The sequence below is a fragment of the Schistocerca serialis genome, chromosome 2 (assembly GCF_023864345.2).
Source record: "Schistocerca serialis cubense isolate TAMUIC-IGC-003099 chromosome 2, iqSchSeri2.2, whole genome shotgun sequence".
Classification (NCBI taxonomy): domain Eukaryota; kingdom Metazoa; phylum Arthropoda; class Insecta; order Orthoptera; family Acrididae; genus Schistocerca; species Schistocerca serialis.
The window spans coordinates 68,911,754-68,931,120 of NC_064639.1; the positions used below are offsets into that span (position 1 = coordinate 68,911,754).

Sequence of the window (19,367 nt, forward strand, 5' to 3'; positions counted from 1 at the left end):
CAAACAGACCTGGCAACGGGCAAGAGAGTAATTAGGGAATTGGTACATATGAAGAGTCTGCCGACTTGTTTCACATTGTATGATCTGTCAGAAAGGAGGTAACATGGGTGTTAGCCCGGATTTTTCTGTGGGTCGCAGACAGAAGCGGCTCATATTTATCTTTGCAAAGTACACAGCTTCTGCAAGGATGCCTCATGTCGTCGAGCCAACTGTGAACAACTTTTTACCAGGCTTTCCAAAAGCCATATCATTTGGACATGGTTGAGTCTCAAGTCGCTTGTGGATATCGCCGCTTTGCTGACTTCATTATCTTGAACTGGATAACGAACGCGAACTGGGATATCTATTGCTTGACATCAAATTACCCCAGTTCACGGTACATTCATATTGGATATATGTATACCACGAACGTACAGTAAAAGACTATGTAAAGCCCTAGCGTGTTGCTATGAACTGGAGCCAAGTGGACTGTCTAAAGCAAAAACTTCGTCAGTTCGGTGCAGGGCTTACCTGAAGAATCCACGAGCTACGGAGACTCGTACAGTTACCCCAGTGTCCATCAAAGACCAGAAGCGGCCAAGAGGGAAGAGAGGGCCTGTGGAACACATTTTTTTGAGTGTGAATCGAAATTTCCCAAGATTTCCATGTAAAATTTTGTAATCTGTAAACCCAATAACTGAAACCGGAATAATATCAAATACGGGACATGAGGTTCTAGAAGTGTTAGTTGTCATCTGCCGGAGCGAGAGCTTCAAATAACTTTCACATAACACTAGAATCTCCGTTCAACAGTAAAGGGAATGTATATGGCAAAGTTGGGACAGAAACTCTCCTCGTTGTTGCGTGCGCAAAATTATTAGGTTAGGTGAAATGCAAATCAAACGTAACTGCTAGAACACACAGATGAAAGTAACTAACGGTGGTCCAGTTAGCCTGATAACTGCATGCTTGCACAAGGTGTCAGAATCAGACGCGCCGTTCTTAAAGTCATTCAGCATAGCCTAAATTGAATTACACGGATGCAGCTCAACTATACATTAGCAGAAAGGAGCTACTTTCATGCAGCTAGTACAAACCAGGAAATTTTCACCTACATTATCGACTATGAGAACAAGCATTCTTGTAAAGTAATGTTAAACTGCTCATCAGATAACTGCTCCGAAAAATTAGTTTCACAACAATCACGTGAGAGATACAGTTTAGCGCTGCTGACAACAAGTAAAGTAGATGAACTTGAGTCCGCCGACAAAGAGACAGTGATTGGCAAACATGGTTAGCGATGTTGGTCACCAAGAGAAAACATTTATAAAGAAATCAAGGGGATCATTCGCAAATATTGGAACCGATAGACAGTTCTACGTAAAAGACGCAACAGAACACTTATTCCAAATTCCAGAATCATAGACGAGTTGTGGCTGATGTTCAAACTCACTATAGATCTCTATGTAGCTAATAAAAATACGATGATGCCCTGTTTTGGTTAAATAGTAAGCCTAAATTTTGAAATTGCTGCAAATTGAATTTTGTTACACCCTTGCTGAGGAACAAATACAGTATCACTTAATACAGTCTCTGACTCATTGGCTCTCCATGTTCTTGCACTGTTTTGCATGATACAGTCGTAGGTCTTCTCATTCGTTGTCAGTTCCCGTCAAAGTTTACAGTATACTAATCACGTAGACTCTACCGACAAGGGGCTCTTGACGTAACTGCTGAAAATTTAACAGATCTCCATGGTCGGTTATTCTTAGAGTTCATGTTTCCAACCTATTAGTCACGTGGAATATACCGCTGTTAATATTCGAAGTAAGAAATGTTATTTCCAGCGCATGACATACATTGTCCCTCCAAATTTTTCTCCGATAAACTATCGTAGTTAAACTGTAAGGTCATAAAACAAAACATCGGTTCTTTGTAATACAAATATTACATAGCTTACCAGAGATGTATGAAGCGTGCTTTTTACGAAGTTCAAGCCCGATTACGGTTTGGAAATTGTAGTATATTCCTAAGAGTCCTATAAAATGATCGTCGGCAGCCGATAATGCATACGAAGAAACAGCGACATCTTACGAAGAAATAAACACCACTATCAGTAGCCGGAGGAGATGTAACAGTCTTATCGCAGCTTATCACTGCTCCTTGTAACGTTCTTCTTGCAAACTGAAGTCATGGTCCAATCAATGTTAGGTTGTACTGCTCATGTGCTGGATGCTATGACCGTTTCACCTTGAGACCACCTCTTTCCACTATTAAGGTGTTCATATGTAGCATCAGTCTACTTCCCTCCAGAACACACAGTTTCATTGATTTCGGTCTGTGCACGTTTCATGGTATTCATTCGTAATATTTCGTAATATTTCTAGGTTTCGCAATTTTACATATTCCATATAGGTAAGAAAAGGGGGTCGCTACACTTTCACCTCCGTAATTACAACTACCTTTCAAGATCATCCTACCACCCGCTTCCCCCATCCGAAATACAAACACATGGATCATTGTATATAGGAAATGTCTTAGAATTTTTGGTAGGTTAGCGATTAGTAAATGTTTTTGTACTAAATCTGTAGTACCTTTTGCTTATACGTTCACACCAAGAAAATAACTAATTCCTTATTTTTTATAGGTGTACTTTTAATAATTCCCAATTTAATTTTTAGCTTATAACATAGATCTGCATTTTCATCATCAATTTCTTTCTCCAGCATGTAACTTGACAAATACAGAGAAGTACTTTCTGGAATTCTAATGCATACAAAGTTTTCTTCCTGTAAAATACTTATTTTGCGGTTTCAACTATTAGCTCCGTTTCTTTCTGCAGTTCCTCTAGGCGAGAAGATCCGAAGATTTTAATTATTCCTCTTATTTTTTCCATTATGCTTTTGGTAATGCATACTACATCTTCCAGTGTGCATGCCGGCATCTCCTGGGCTCCACATTCTTGGGGGAATTCAGTATAGAACTTCAGTGGTAGGACAACCTTCGTTCTGGAGCACATTAACTGATATCAAATTGATATGCAAATTAATTAAGTCGTGACAGTTCACTTATTTATGACATAAGCCTATTGCTCTGCTAGGTGGTTTTTCATGTAATCTCTCCACCTTCCCCACCCTCTCCCTATTGTTCTGTTAATTGCTTTATGGAGGCTGATTTATGACTCCCTGAGGGTAATTCATCCTTCTGAGAAATCTCTCACACCTCCCCCCCCCTCGTCCTCAACCGCTCCAGGAAATCCCCTCAGGATACAAACACTTTCGATATCTAACTAAGGGATTAATAAATTAAATTGAACAATTAATTAACCTCTCCTCCTCTGGGAAAACTACCAGCTGCCTTTCCCTCTCCCAGATCCCTTCGCCTCCCCCACCTGGAATTAGGAGAAAAAGACTTAGTTGATTGTCCACTTGTAAGGAATCGATTGGGGCGTATCGAACATTTTTAAATAATTGTTGGCACGCAAGGGAGTATGTGTAATATAATTATTTATTCCTTCAAAGAATCTGTCAGAAAATTTACTGTAGTCTATGTAATACTGGTTCTTTAAACAGTTTCTACATGACAAGGCAGTATGGAATTTTTAAACATTTATGGCGCAATTTTATTGTGGTCATACATACATACATACATACATACATACTGTCTTAAAACACTCATCACACATAGGGGCAGATTGTCCTGAACATTTATGGCGAAAAAGCCCTCGATCACGTCACTGAATGCGGGAGCAATCTCACTGCACAGTGCATGCCACAAGTCAGGGATCGTCGCAACTGTGAGACCGCACTAATCCTCTGCAAACAAAGATTCAGGCAGTGGCATCCCTTTCAAAATTGATACCAGACTCATTTCTTACCACTCTCTCCCTCCTCCCCCCCCCCCTCTCCCCCACAGCATTTATTTCAAATAATTACTTTCTGTTTGTGTGAACTAAAATATGCAAGCACACGCAGACCAAGATGTCCTCCCCCGACCCCATCTCATCCATCCCTCGATGGCCCCCACACCTACCTGGCGCTGGTGGTCGCTATATCTACTTGTCCTGACACTTCCATAGCTAGGAAAACTGGTAACAGATGGAAGAAAAGCATTTGAGACGGAGTTGTTAGTGTGTGTTGTGTACCGCACTAATCCCTGCTTTCTCCTGAAAAGACTAATGGATACCCGGAAAACACCCAACTGTGGATTTCTGGGAAGTATTCCCTTACTCTACTGGATTGATTTACTAATTAATTAAATCAATACCATTCATGTGCTGCCAGTTTTACCTTGTACCCGATTGGCGGATACTAGGAATGCTACATTTGGTGCGATTCGACCACATAAGTGCCCGGTTTCCAAACTCTCCTAGAGTTTTCTTCCCTTGCCTCCTGTTGGTGGGTACTGGGACAGTTGGGTCATTTGGTAGGAAATCCACTACACTGGAGGTAGCTGAAAATTTCAAATTTCTGCTGAATTGCGTGCTACGACCTTAAACAATGTGTGGAGGGGTTCAATCGGTATGTATGCTCGTAATACCACTATCAGGAACAATAAATTTTTCAATCGGGAATTTGATGATGTGGTTATGTTTTCGAAGCACTATATGATCCCTAAGTTGGTTTTCTCAGCCTACAGCGAAATGAAGAATGTTCTACCATGTGGCAGCACAGTAACAACAACGAATACCATCTTTCCACTGCAAGACAGAGTCCACTGGACGCTACTGAGGAGCAGTATATATCACATAGTTAAACCGTGTTCCATTCTGCAGTAGTAGTTACCACAGCTAGGGGTCGGAGATCACTGGAACAGTAGTAAATCCGACGCTCTCACGTCGGGAAGTCCACATGCAGCGCCCCAGGCCAGAAACCGCGCAGCACTGGTTGCCGCCGTGTACTCACGTCTCAGCGATCGCGCCATGTCAGCATCCTGACTGGGGACGATTCGAAAGGAAGTAATTTGGAATTTATCAATACCACCACCGCCACTTGTTAGTGATTGATATTTAATCTTCTCAAATATGAACGTAAAAATGGGATAATAGAATGAATACGATCATGAATGCTGCCCAACACATACTGAGTACTAGTTGGTTATTCACCCACCTAGAGGGCGACACGGTTTACCCCACATGACTGGTTCATGAGGCTTAGCGATGATTTGCACATGAATCCAGAAATGTAAATTCATTCTGACCACCGGCTACCTCTGCCAACACCCAGAATACAGGCAGAGTCGTCCTAAGAGACCAGCCTCATATTTATCAGTGTAATTACAATTAAATATTACAATGACATTTGACAATGAACAAAGTATTGGAAATCGCTCCTGCTGTCGGCTTTGGCTATACAATTCTTATGAGTCGAAATAATTTTCCACATGAAACCTTTCATCCCCTTTATGGCAATCAAAGCATTTAAATCGAATTTTTCCGGATCAGTTCTATATCTCCCTTACAACCAGACTTAGTTACTTTCGTTGGTCATGTCGGAACACTGACCACAGTACTCTTACACTCTAAAACATACACATCTGTGATTGTAGTTTACATGTGTACATGTGTGGTGCGAATGTGGACATCAGAAAAAATTATTTGATGTTCACACTCGCACCAGCTTGCTGTCATTTCGCACTGCACAGCACAGTGGCAAGCGCCCCCCACCTCCCCCCCCCCCCCCGTCCCTTCGCCACATCGTCGTTATCACATACCTTTTGTGGAATAAAGGGTCTAGTTACAATTAAATAAGTCCTCGTACCTTTTTCATAAGGGGCATTCAAATGAAACCCGGTCACTTGTGTAAAGAAACGGTAACGATTTTATTAACTCAAAAGTGTAGTTATACACAGCAAACATACTCAAAAATAGTCGCCAAAACTATTGGCACATTTATCCCTTTCGATTACATCCTTGAAGAAGCTGTCGGATCCAGGCCTGGACCCAGTCACGTATTTCGTCGTCCGTTGCGAATCGATGTCCGCGAATAGCTTGTTTTAGAGGTCCAGACACATGAAAACCACACCGTGAAAGGTCGGGACTGTAAGGAGGAGGATCCAGCGTTTCCCACCGAAACTGGATGCAATGTCGTCTTCACCGCGTTGGCCGTGTGTGGGCGGGCATTATCATGCTGGAGGATAAACGCCATTGGAAAACATTCCTCGGCGTTTCGACTAAATGTTTCGTCTAAGGTTCTATAAAGTGTCTTGATAATGCTGGGCATTGATGGTGGTTCGCTGTTCCAGGAACTCGACAAGCAGTAAGCCCTTGTGGTCACATAAGGACATCATGACCTTACCAGAACCGTTGTTCACGGCCTTTGATTTCTTTGGAGGTGCTTGCTCTGACGCTTTCCGGTTCAAAATGGTGACACCATGTTTCGTCACCTGTGATAATACGCGAAAGAAAGCCGTATTTCGTATATTGATAACGTTACAGATGACTCAAAGACAGCGCCATTCCAGTACTGCGCTGTTCGACGGTCACTTGGTGGGGAACCCACTGCCTACTGATTTTTGGAAACATCAAGTGTTGATGCATTATGCTGTGGGCGATGCCCACGCTAATACCCTGTGACCGATAGAGCTCGTCCACGGTGATTCTGCAGTTGTCCCAGAACAAAGCATTCACTTCCGCAACCGTTTCCGGTATGATGACACGGTGAGCCTGTCCAAGACGGGCGTCGTCTTCCAGTGACTCGCGCCACTCAACGAATCGTTTGCACCGTTCCACGACACTTGAACGACTCATCTTACACAGCCTTCATTTGTCGATACATTTCGGTAGTGGACGATAATGTTTGTGACCACCTTCTCTTTGGCGAGCAACCACGCTGGCGCTATGCAACATCAAACGGTGACCACGCGTCAATCTCTCTACCAATAGATGGCACCACCATACCCGCAGTTATACGGTGCCACCTCACGTGTAAGGCAAAGGTAGACGCACTGACCAGGTTTCATTTGAATAAACCTCATATTTCCTCGTCTTCGCCACTTCCATGAAACCGTTTCGTACTTTTGATCTTTTGATACTTGTAAATCAAACCAACACAGTGGCGTGTTATGTATTCGGACCGCCATGTTGAAGTTCGTGTTAGTGCATTAGAACCTTATATCATGGTTAAACGCATAACAATCGTCGACCCAACACCCAGATCACACAAGTTTCTCGACTAAGACATCATTGCAAGTACTGTATACTACAGTGCGTCCATTCGCGGTTAATTTTCAAGGGCCAAGTAAACCGCTAGAGAAATGTTTGCATACAATAATGTTATCGCAAAAGTATTTGGTATCGGCTCTAAGCACACTTTTCCTTGCGAAACACTGCACCTGTTTAACACTTTGGAGGAGGTACACGCCGAGACAGGTCTGATGCAGCTGGCAAAAATTAGTTTGTTACGAAAAAAAAAGAACCCAGCGTACAGTATGCTTCGTATAATTTCAAGATTGATCGAAGTAATTATATTCTCGCACATGTAACAAACAAAATCTTTATATGGCGCTGTAACAGGTTCTTTTTTTTCCGAAACAAAACTTATCGCTGCCCGAGGTGCCCGAGCGGTTCTAGGCGCTTCAGTCCGGAACCGCGCCACTGCTGCGGTCGCAGGTTCGAATCCTGCCTCGGGCATGGATGTGTGTGATGTCCTTAGGTTAGTTAGGTTTAAGTAGATCTAAATTCTTCGCGAGTGATGACCTAAGATGTTAAGTCCCGTAGTTCTCAGAGCCATTTGAACCAAAACTTATTTTTGCCAGCAAAATCAGTTCCGTCTCGAGGTGTTCCGCCTCGAAAGTGTTGAACTGGTGCAGTTTTTAGCAATAGAAAATTAAATATCGAACAGTTTTACGATAACATTATGGTGTGCAAACGTGTCTCTACCCATTTACTCGGCTCTTGGAAATTAACGCCGAATAGAGGTACTGTAGTATATTGGACTCAGAATGATGTCTTGGGCAAGAAATTTGTATGATCTGGGTGTTAGGTGTACGATAGTTATGCGTTTAAACATGATATACGGCTGAAATCCGCTAACACAAACTCCAACATGGGGGTCCGAACGTGTAAGACGCCACTGTGATAGCTGCATATACAAGTATAAGAAATACGAAAGAGTTTCGTGGAAGTGGCAAAATCTAGAAAATAAAAAAGTTGCGGAAGCTTTTTAATTGTAATTACATCATTTATTACTCGACAAATATGTGATAATGACAATGTGGCGTGGGATGGGGGGAGGGGAGAGGGAGTCTGCTATTTGGCACAACGACGCCCAACTTTTTCGAGTGTGGACATATAATTTTTTCTGTCGCTATATAACTATAAATGAGAGTGCTGCTTGAACGTAAAGTTACTGTGGCTTATATTCCAGCATGTCACCAGACTTTAGTGGGAAGTGCTCAGACTACTATGCACGTAAGAAAATTACATATGTGCAGTTGTAAAGGCATGATAGATTTGACATCGGTAATTGTAATTTCAGTTCACTGAAGAGTATAGCTGACATAGGGAGGTGATAGACACAACTCCTAAACAGTTTCACAATACAGCAAATGCTGGGGTTCAACTGGATCTGATATAGTGTACAAACAGGGCGGGCAATATGGCTGCAACAAAATGGATCACAGAACGTCTTCTCATTGGCTCCCCTAAGCAGATCCTGGCATGTTCTTTGTGGCACTATCGACAGCGTCGTTTATTACAGTACACCAACACATATCGGTGATGACTTTCTAATCATTTCGTCACTGGGAGTACTGTTGATCATCACATATTGCCGGAGGCCTGTGTTTTACAACACTTGTTTGAGAGAGTCTTGGAGGGGATGCAGCACTTCCCAGAAACGCTGACTCAAAATACCTACGGTCTATTCCCGAATCTGACTGGCTAGGAGACTTCAAATCAAATAATTTTCTAGAAATGAGGAGAATCGAGACAACTAGTCTGTGTGTGTGTGTGTGTGTGTGTGTGTGTGTGTGTGTGTGTGTGTGTGTGTGTGTGCGTGTGTGGACAAAATTTTTCATTGCACCGATTGCTGTAAGGGACAGGAAAGGTTTTATGAGGAAAATTATGTCCACTCATAACAGTGGTATCCAGAGCCCAAGCCGTCAACAGGAGCCATTTCCAATACTTTGTTCATCGGCAAATATTATCAGACTGGTACGATGATCGTAATATTTAATTGTAATTACTCTGATAAATATGTGGCTGGTTTCTCTAGGACGAGTCTGCTAGCTGTCCAGTTGTTTGGCAGAGGTATCCAGTGACAGGAACTAACTGACATTTCTGGTTTAAGGCGCAAGCCGTCGCTAAGCCTCACAAGCCAGTCCGGCGAGATAAAATCATGCCGCACTCTAGGAGGGTGAACAGAGAACTAGCAAATATGTGCTGGGCAGCCTTCGTGATCATATTTGAGAAAATTCAGTATCAATCAATGACAAGTGTTGCCACTATAGATATTGATAAAGTCCAAATTCCTACCATTCCAGTCGTCCCTAGACGCCTCCACACCTGGACATTCCGGTCTGGTATGCCAAGTCAGGCTGCAGACCTGGAGCGATCGCTGAGACGCGCGTACACGGCGGTAGCCAGTGCTGCGTGAGTCTCTGGCCTGCTGGGGCACTGCGTGTGGACATCCGAACATGAGGGCGCGCCGGCTTAACGCGTGTTTCAGCGATCTCCGACATCTAACCGTGACAACTGCCACTATGAAGTGGAACGTGGTTCAACTATGTGAAATATACTGCTCCTCAGTAACGTCCAATGGTAGACCGTGTCTCCTACTTCTTCGTGCCGGTGTAGCTGAGAGAACCAACTTAGGGACTGGAATGCAGTATTTGGTGTTACGGAAAGTACTCTTTGTCACTGGTCCGTTACCTAGCTTGCATAATCTGTCGCCCAGAGCGAAGTCTCAACTGAGAGGAAAAAAGTGCAGGTGACCCCTGTGCATAAGAAGAGTAAAAGAAGGGATCCGTAACGCAATGGAGCGAAATAATAAATCTCCTTTGGACAGAAAAGTTCCTGTCCGCAAATCAGCGCATATGTAGAATGCACCGCTCGTGAAAAATTCAACTTGTCCTTTTCTTGTATGATAACCTGCGAACCATTGATGAAAGGCAACAGGCAAATTAAATTTTTTTAGATTTCCAGAATGCATTCCAAACATTGCCACACAGCGCTGTGTTGTGGTTTAATGTAGGTCCGACAGTATGGACCAGTACCTAGTACGTTGTTCCAGACGGCAAATGAGACGAGGTTATTATATGGAGTATGCCAGGGACGAGTGATGGAACCTATCTTATTCTCTAAATATGGATAAACGATGTGATGGCCAAGGCAACTGTTTGCTGACTACACTGCAGTGTAAGGGACAGTGTTTTCGTAGAGTGTGTTGGAGGCTACAGGATGAGTCGGAGATCATTTCAATTTGGTATGATGAATGACAGCTTCCTACAAATGTCGAAAAGTGTCTGTTAATGCGGATGAGTAGGAAAAACACTCCTGTATTGTTGGGTACATTGGTAGTGTTGTGCTGAAGGACAAAGACACGGCGATTATCCAGGCTGTAACATCTGTAAGTGCGGACATTCTTACGCATGAGACCTTTATGTGTACACACATCAGCGTGCTGGTTGTTGTTTCTCTGCGTGGAACAGTCTTCCTACAAACACATCAGAAACTTTAGGACCTGAGGCTTTCTGCATGATCATACTGCACCACTAGGAGGATTATGCCTGTCAGTATACACTAACCGTTTTGCGACCACACGTCCGCACTTCACACCCGACTTACTGCCCAGGGGAAAGACGGTCATTCACTGTTTTCTCTTGCAACATCTACTTAGAGATACTAACCAACTAAAAGATATGATTTGTAATGACGACGACTTTTAGACTGCAGTGACATAAATAAAGATGTAACATTCTTCCGTACGCTGTCCTCAGCCACCAGTAGAATTACCTGCACTTACATAAAGCAAGTCCCTCTAACTAAGGGCTTACGTTCAAAGGATGTCATTTTTCCAAGTAGAGAAGGAATTAGAATATTTCTTCAAAATATAAGAGGTATTAGAGACAAAATTAGAGAACTGCTTGTAGATTATTGGTATATCGGAGCACCACTTAAATAATTTAACACTTCAGAGGCTTCATTTACCAGGACACAGATTAGCTGGATGTTTTTCAAGGAGTTCCTTGCGGGGTGGAGGAGTGGCTATGTATGTAAAGAACAGTATTCCATGTGAGTCCATAGACGTATCACAGCACTACACTGAACACATATTTGAATGATGTGCAGGGGCAGTTGAATTTAGTGACACTAAACTGCAAATTGTGGTTGTTTTTAGGTCCCCTAACTCTGGCTTCAGATTATTTCTGCTCAAGCTAGACAGGGTTTTTGGGTAACTTTGTAGGAAGTACCAGAAATTAATTACATGTGGTGATTTCAATATAAATTTTGTGTAGTGTATGATGGTGCAAGAAAAAGGATGTTGATAGTCTCCTAAATTCGTATATTCTGATGCAGGCGGTGTTTTTTTTTTTTTTTTTTTTTTTTTTTTTTTTTTTTTTTTTTCAACTACGTTGCAGGGGAACAGTAGCACAGCCATAGGAAATATTTTTATTCATTCTTCATTACTAGATGGGCATTCTGTTAGTAAAAGGGTGAATGGCCTTTCAGACCATGATGCACAAATTTTAACACTAAAGGGCTTTTGTACTCAAACAAAAGTCACGTATACTTTCAGACTATGAGGGAAAGATAATCCAACAGCAATAGGCAGTTTCTTAAACCTCGTTAAGGAACAAGAGAGGCAGGATGTTTATTGTGCCGATAAAATAGATCACAAATGTGATGCTTTCCTTAACAGATTTCTCATGCTCTTTGAGAGCTGCTTTCCATTGGAACGTCCTAAACGTGGTACTAGCAGTAAAAGGCTGCCCGGGTGGCTGACTGGTATGATAAGGATATCATGTAGAACAAAGCGTGATTCATATCAAAATGCTAGAAGCAGTCACTATAAAGCTACAGTAGCCCATTACAAACAGTAGTGTAAGGTGGTTAAAAATGTCATTAGGAAGGCAAAAACTATGTGGTATGCAAATAGAATAGCTAATTCACAGGATAAAATTAAAACCATATGGTCGGTTGTGAATCAAGTGCCTGGTCAGCAGCACAAGGTCGACGATGTAAAGTCATTTCGTAGTAAAAATATTTCTGTTACTGATAAATCAGATATATGTACAGCATTTAACAATCATTTTCTGAGAATTGCTGACGAATTAAATAAAAATCATATAATTTTCTTGACAAATGTCTTTCCCAGATTGGTGTCTGAAACACTCCTCTGTGATATAGACAAGAGGGATATTGAGTCAATAATTAAATCGCTGAACACTAAGGTCTTTCATGGTTATGATGGAGTGTCTAGCAGAATATTAAAGAACCGTGCTGCACATGTTATCCCTGTATTTAGCCATATTTGTAATTTTTCCTTTAGGAATGGACAGTTTCCTGAGCCACAAAAGTACTGAGTAGTAAAGCCACTTTAGATAAAGGGAGGAAGGGATAATGTAGATAATTTTAGACTTATTTCTATGCCATCAGTGTTTGTAAAAGTTATTGATTTGCTATCAAATGTACAATTCGGCTTTAGAAGTCGTTTAACAACTGAAAATGCTAATTCTCTTTTCTCTGTGACGTACTGGATGGGTTAAACACAAGCTTTCGAACGCTAGGCACATTAATTTACTTAACTAAGGCGTTTGATTGTGTTGATCACAAAATATTGCTGCAGAATTTGGACCATTACGGAATAAGGGGAGAAGATCACACTTGGTTCACCTCTTTCTTTAGCAACAAGCAGGAAAACGTTATTATTATCAATGTTGAGAATGGCTGTGATGTGGGGTTTGAGCGGGGTACGTTCAGGTGGGGGGTGCCCCACTTATGAGTGTTGGGGCAACTCCTGTTCCTTATTTATATACATGACATGCCATCTAGTAAAACGGGTAGCTCAAAACATTTCTGTTTGCTGATGACTCTAGCTTGGTAGTAAAGGATGTTGTGTCCAACACTGGAACGGTTTCACATAGTTTATTTTCTACAAGCCATGAACTTAGGTCATAAACTGCACTAACACTAAATCACAGGAAGACCCAGTTTTTACTTTTCTGACACACAATTCAACAAAACCCGACGTTTTAATTTTGCAGAATGGGCATATGATTACTGAAACGGAGCAGTTCAAATTGCTAGGTGTTCAGATAGTTAGTAAACTGTGATGGAAACCCCACGTTCAGGATCTTGTTCAGAGACTTAAAGCTGCCATTTTTACTATTCGAACGGTATCTGAAGTGAGTGATCGTTCGATACGAAAATTAGTCTACTTTGCTTATATTCATTCGCTTATGTCGTATGGTATTATATTTTGGTGTAACTCTTCCCATTTTAAAAGGATATTTTTGGCTCTGAAACGTGTGGTTCGGGCAGTAAGTGGTGTAAGTTCACGAACCTCTTGTCGACCCCTGTTCACGAGTCTGGGTATTTTAACACTGGCCTCTCAACACGAGTCTGGGTATTTTAACGTTGGCCTCCCTCTCTCTCTCTCTCTCTCTCTCTCTCTCTGATATATATATATATATATATATATATATATATATATATATATATTCCTTATGTTATGTTAATCGAGAACCTAGAAACGACGGAGAGGCTCCGTCCCCGCCGCAGCCGCAGTGGTCCACAACCCCACTACGACTACCGCAGTCCACTTCAAACCTCCGCCGCCCCACGTCGATCCCAGGGTTATTGTGCGGTTCGGACCCCGGTGGATCCCCCCAGGGAACACTCACACCAGACGAGTGTAGCCCTTATGTTTGTGTGGTAGAGTAATGGTGGTGTACGCGTACGTAGAGAACTTGTTTGAGCAGCAGTCGCCGACGGTGTAGCTGAGGCGGAATAAGGGGAGCGAGCACGCATTTGCCGAGGCAGATGGAAAACTGCCTAAAAACCATCCACAGACTGTCCGGCTCACCGGACCTCGACACAAATCCGCTGGGTGGATTCGTGCCGAGGACCGGAGCTCCACCGCGCGGGATTAGCCGAGCGGTCTCAGGCGCTGCAGTCATCGACTGTGCGGCTGGTCCCGGCGGAGGTTCGAGTCCTCCCTCCAGCGTGGATGTGTGCGTTTGTCCTAAGGATAATTTAGGTTAAGTAGTGTGTTAAGTCCCATAAGATTTCACACACACACCGGCGCTCCTTCCCACCCGGAAAGCCATGCGTTACACCGCACGGCCAACCGGTCGGGCTTATATATTCCTTACTGTCATTTCTTGTTAACAATATTAGCTTATTCCAAGGAATAAGCAGCATTCACTCAGTTAATACTCGGCAGAAATCAAACCTGCATTTGGATCGGACTTCCCTGACTCTTGTGCAGAAAGATGTGCAGTATACTGCTACGCCCATTTTCAATAAGCTACCACTCGAATTAAAACATCTTAGCAGTAATACACGCGCATTCAAATCGAAACTGAAGAGTTTCCTCATGGGTCACTCCTTCTATTCTGTCGAGGAATTCCTTGAAAAATTAAGGTGATTCTTGCTGTATTGTTGATCGCGTTTACTTAAACTTATGGACCGACTTTTTCTGATTCATAAACGTTTGATTTTTGTCTGTTATTACCTTTATGTTGTAATTTCATGTACTGAGACCTTCCATGACCATGGACATTAGCTCCTAAGTTTGGTCCTACGGAACTTGATGTGTAAATAAAAATAAAATAAATTACACCCGTTACGCTCTGTAAGTCTACGTGTAACATTGCAAAACGATATGAAATGAAACGAGCAAGTAGTGTCGGCAGTAGCGAAGGCAATTTATCGATTAAAATTTATTGGAAGAATTCTGATGAAAATTTTGCTCAGATATGAAGGAGACCGCGAATAGAATAATTGTGCGACCCATTCTTGAGTAGTACTCCAGTACTTTGGATCTCCAGAAGTTCGGATTAAAGGAAGATATCGAAGCAACTCAGAGACGGTCTGTTTGACTTGTTACTATACACTCGAGAAACACTCAAATATAGCAAAGATGCTTCGTGAAAATAAATGGGAAACCGCGGAGGGATGGCGCTTTCATTCCGGTAAACACTACTGAGAAAACCTGGACTCTACTGAAGGATTTCACTAATGCGATATAGAAGCCAAACGCAACATTAAGGTAAGTCTTGGTCTGTTTGCTTGCCGACATTAGATAACGTGTTTTGAATCTCTGTGAACATGACAAGTTCAGACAATAGAGTTTACAGTATTACAGTCCTACAGTCGGACTCACTTGTTAGCAGCAAGAACTGTTACTACATTTTGCAAGAAACAACGTACCGTTTGTGGAAACGGTGATGAGCACTTGTTGATCAAATACCGCTCATAGGTATGAAACCGACATTACTAAGCTCACAAGTAAATCAAGTGAAAATATAGCACTTGTTTCAGGTATTACTATAACCGTTAGTATTGTCCATAGCAGCACTGGTGATGCACAAGTGGTCGAGGGGTATCGTCTTTGATTAGTAACGAAAACGTCTTCGGTCCCAAGTTCGAAACACGAAACTGTTTAAATATTGATTAATAACCAGCATTGGCGGCCGAGGACTTCCGGCATAAGAGTCACCCTCATTCTGGCAACGGCCTTGTCAAAGAGGGCGGTGCAGCGGACGGAGGTTCAGGGCACTCTCTTGACCTCGGGTTAGGAAACTGCTCCTAAGGGCGAAAGAATCAACAATATAAAATGTCCAAGGTCATGGAACGTGCCATTAGATGAAACTACAACAGAAAAGTAATAACAGATAAAGATCAAATGTTTATGAACCAGAAAAAAGTCAGTCCATAAACTTACGTAAACGCAATCAACAATGCAGAAGGCAACGGAAATCACTGCATAAAACACACATAACGTATATCCACAACATATATAGCCTGTAACTGTACAAAGTTTCATGATGATCTCTCCATTGGAAAATGATTCCGGAATAGTCCACCATTCGGATCTCTGGGAGGGGACGGCCAAAGGGGAGGTGACCATGAGAAGAAGGTTAGATAACCAACGAAAGGATAACGTTCTACGAGTCGGAACGTGTGTTTGTCAGAAGCTTGAACGTGGTCGGCTAACTAGAAAATCTGAAAAGATAAATTCTAAGGCTCGTTATAGACATAGTAGAGGCCAGTTAAGTGAAATGGAAAGAAGAAACGGATTTATTGTCAGATGAGTATAGGGTAATATGTGTTACTGTGAACAGTTCTCTGACAGGGTTGTTTCTATCTGAATCGACAGCAAACAAACACCAACGATATTTCATGTGTAAACGCCGACTTCGCAAACTGAGTATTAAGAGATGGAGGAAGTATATGAGGATATTGAGCGGGTAATACAGTACGAATAGGGAGATAAACATCTAAAAGTAATCGGGGACCAGAATACAGTTTTAAGGGAAGGAGAATATGGGCTTGAGAAAAGGAATGAGGGAGGAGAAAGACTGATTCAGTTCTGTAATAAATTTAAGCTAGTAATAGTGAATAATCTGTACAAGAATCGCAAGAGGACGAGGTATACTTGCAAGAGTCTGTGTGATAAGGGAACATTTCAGTTAGATAACGTCATACACATACAGAGATTCCGAAATCAGATACTCGGTTGTATGGCGTACCCAGGAGCAGATATAAAGTCAGATCAGAATGTAGTAATGATGAAGAGTAGGCTGAAGTGTAAGATTTTAGTCACTAAGAACCAATACGCAAAGAAGTGGGATACGCAAGTACTAAGGAACGACAAGATACGCTCGAAGTTCTCTAAGGCTGTAGATATAGCAATAAGGAATAGCTCAGTAGGCAGTACAATTGAAGAGGTATGGACATTTCCAAAAAGGGGCATCAGAGAAGTTGGAAAGGAAACATTGGTACAAAGAAAATAGCTCCGAAGAAACCATACTTCTGTTGATCGGTGAAAGAAGGAAGTATAGAAGTGTTCAGGGAAATTCAGGAATACAGAAATACAAGTTGCTGAGGAATGAAATAAATAAGAAGTCCAGGGTTCAGGGAAATTCAGGAATACAGAAATACAAGTTGCTGAGGAATGAAATAAATAGGAAGCGCAGGGAAGCTAAGACAAAATGGCCGGATGAGAAATGTGAAGAAATCGAAGAAAAATGAAGGTCGGTAGGACTGACTCAACATATAGGAAAATCGTAACAGCCTACGGTGAAATTAATAGCAAGGGTGGTAACATTAAGAGTGCAACAGGAGTTCCACTGCCAAATGCAGAGGAGAGAGTAGATAGTTGGAAAGAGTACATTGAAGACCACTGTGAAGGGGAAGATGTATCTGTCGTGATAGAAAAAGAAACAGTAGTGGATTTAGAAGAGATAGGAAATCCAGTATTAAAGTCAGAATTCAAGACAGCTTTGGAGAACTAAGATGAAATAAGGCCGAACGGATAGATAACATTCCAGGAGAATTTCCAAAATCTTTGGCGGAAGTGGGAACAAAACGAACATTCAGGTTGGTGTGTGGGATTTATGAGTAGTCTGGTGACATACCATTTGACTTTCGGAAGAATATCATCCACATGGTTCCGAAGACTCCAACAGCTGACAAGCGCTAGAATTATCGCACATTCACCTTAACAGCTCATGGCTTAAGAAAAGATAAAGACACCAGAGAGGCAATCGTGACATGTTGGTTGAAAATGGAACCAAGACTAAAGAAAAATCAAGTTACATTCATAGGATTTGTAGACCTGGAAGAAGCTTTAGAGAATATAAAATGGTGCAAGATGTTCGAAATTCTGAGAAAAATAGGGGTAAGTTATAGGGAGGGACGGCTAATATACAATGCGTACAAGATCCAGGAGGGAATAATAAGAGTGGACGACCAAGAACGAAGTGCTCGGATTAAAAAGGGTGTAAGTCAGGGATGCAGCCTTTCGCCTCTGCTGTACCATCGAAGAAGCAATGATGGAAATAAAAGAAATGTTCAGGAGATGGATTAAAATTCAACGTGAAGGGATATCAATGATGAGATTTGCTGATGACATTGCTATCTTGAGTGGAAGTGAAGAAGAACTACATGATCTGCTGAACTGAATTAATAGTCTATTGAGTACAGAATATGGATTGAGAGTAAATCTAAGAAAGACGAAAGTAATGAGAAGTAGTAGAAATGAGAACAGCGAGCAACCTAACATCAGGACCGATGGTCATGAAGTAGATGAAGTTAATGGATTCTGCTTCCTGGGCAACAATATGTCCAGTGTCGGACGGGGCAAGATGGACATCAAAAGCAGACTATCACTGGCAATAAGGGCCTCAATTTGTGGAAGGAATTTCTGAGAGGGTACATTTCGTGCACAACATTGTGTGGTAGTGAAGCATGGGCTGTGGGAAAAACGGAACCAAAGAGAATCGAAACATTTGAGATGTGGAGCTACGGACGAATGTTGAAAATTAGGTTAAATGATAAGGCAATGAAGACGAATTTATGCACAGCAAATGGATATGTGGGAAACATTCACATGGTGAAGAGACAGGACGATAGGACATCTAGGACATCAGGGAATGACTTCCATAATATTAGATGGAGATGTAGAGGAGACAAACTGCAGAGGAGGACAGAGATTGGAATACATTCAGGAAATATCTGAGGACGTCGGTTGCAAGTGCTACTCTGAGATGATGAGTTTGGCACAGGAGAGGAATTCGTGGCACTCGGCATCAAACAAGTCAGAAGACTGATGACTCAAAAAAAGTAGCATTTGAGGATGACCTATGAAGGCTGAAAACCAGTTACGATTGTGTCATAAAAAAGTGATGGAGTTAAAAATAGAAAAAAGTAATACCTTACTCTTAATACATCAGATTCATTTCTATGTGGCACTAAAACGAACGCTATTTCTGTTTGAGAATTTCTGGGACAGATTTTGAACCTGTCCAGTTTTGAGATGCTGTACCGAGGCTGGTGGTTAGTTAACTACCTGGACCCTGTCGATCCTGTTGTCGAGGCCGACGACCTCGAGCCCCCTCCTGAGCAGCGCCCGTGCGGTGGCGGCGCCGATGCCGGAGTTGGCGCCCGTCACCAGGGCGACGCGACCTGCGTACCGCTCCATCCTGACAGCAAGTGGCGCGCCTCAGCGGCTGTTCGCCTCCAGAGGACAGGCGGCCCGCGTACGTCCGGCGGGGCAGCTCTTTATCGCCAGACCTCAGTCCACACTCCTCTCTGCCGGCGCGCAAACAGATCTGTCTGTCCGATGGACGACTTCAGTGGAACGCTTCAACGAGTAGCTTCTAGAACCTGTAACAGGTACAAGAGCAGCTTTTGCCTTATTCAAACCGACATTCGGTTC

At 42.4% G+C, this 19,367-nt stretch overlaps 1 protein-coding gene across 1 annotated transcript in view; it reads right to left on the bottom strand.

The window, feature by feature from the left end:
- The window catches only part of LOC126455732 (dehydrogenase/reductase SDR family member 11-like), a 33,241-nt gene extending 14,111 nt beyond the window's left edge, over nucleotides 1-19,130 (bottom strand). The window contains exons 1-2 of the mRNA XM_050091501.1: nucleotides 18,999-19,130; nucleotides 2,607-2,612 (exon numbers count right to left, since the gene is read on the bottom strand). Of these exons, the coding sequence (XP_049947458.1) occupies nucleotides 2,607-2,612; nucleotides 18,999-19,130 (138 nt within the window). The remainder of the gene's footprint in view (nucleotides 1-2,606; nucleotides 2,613-18,998) is intronic.
- Nucleotides 19,131-19,367: the final 237 nt, after the last annotated feature.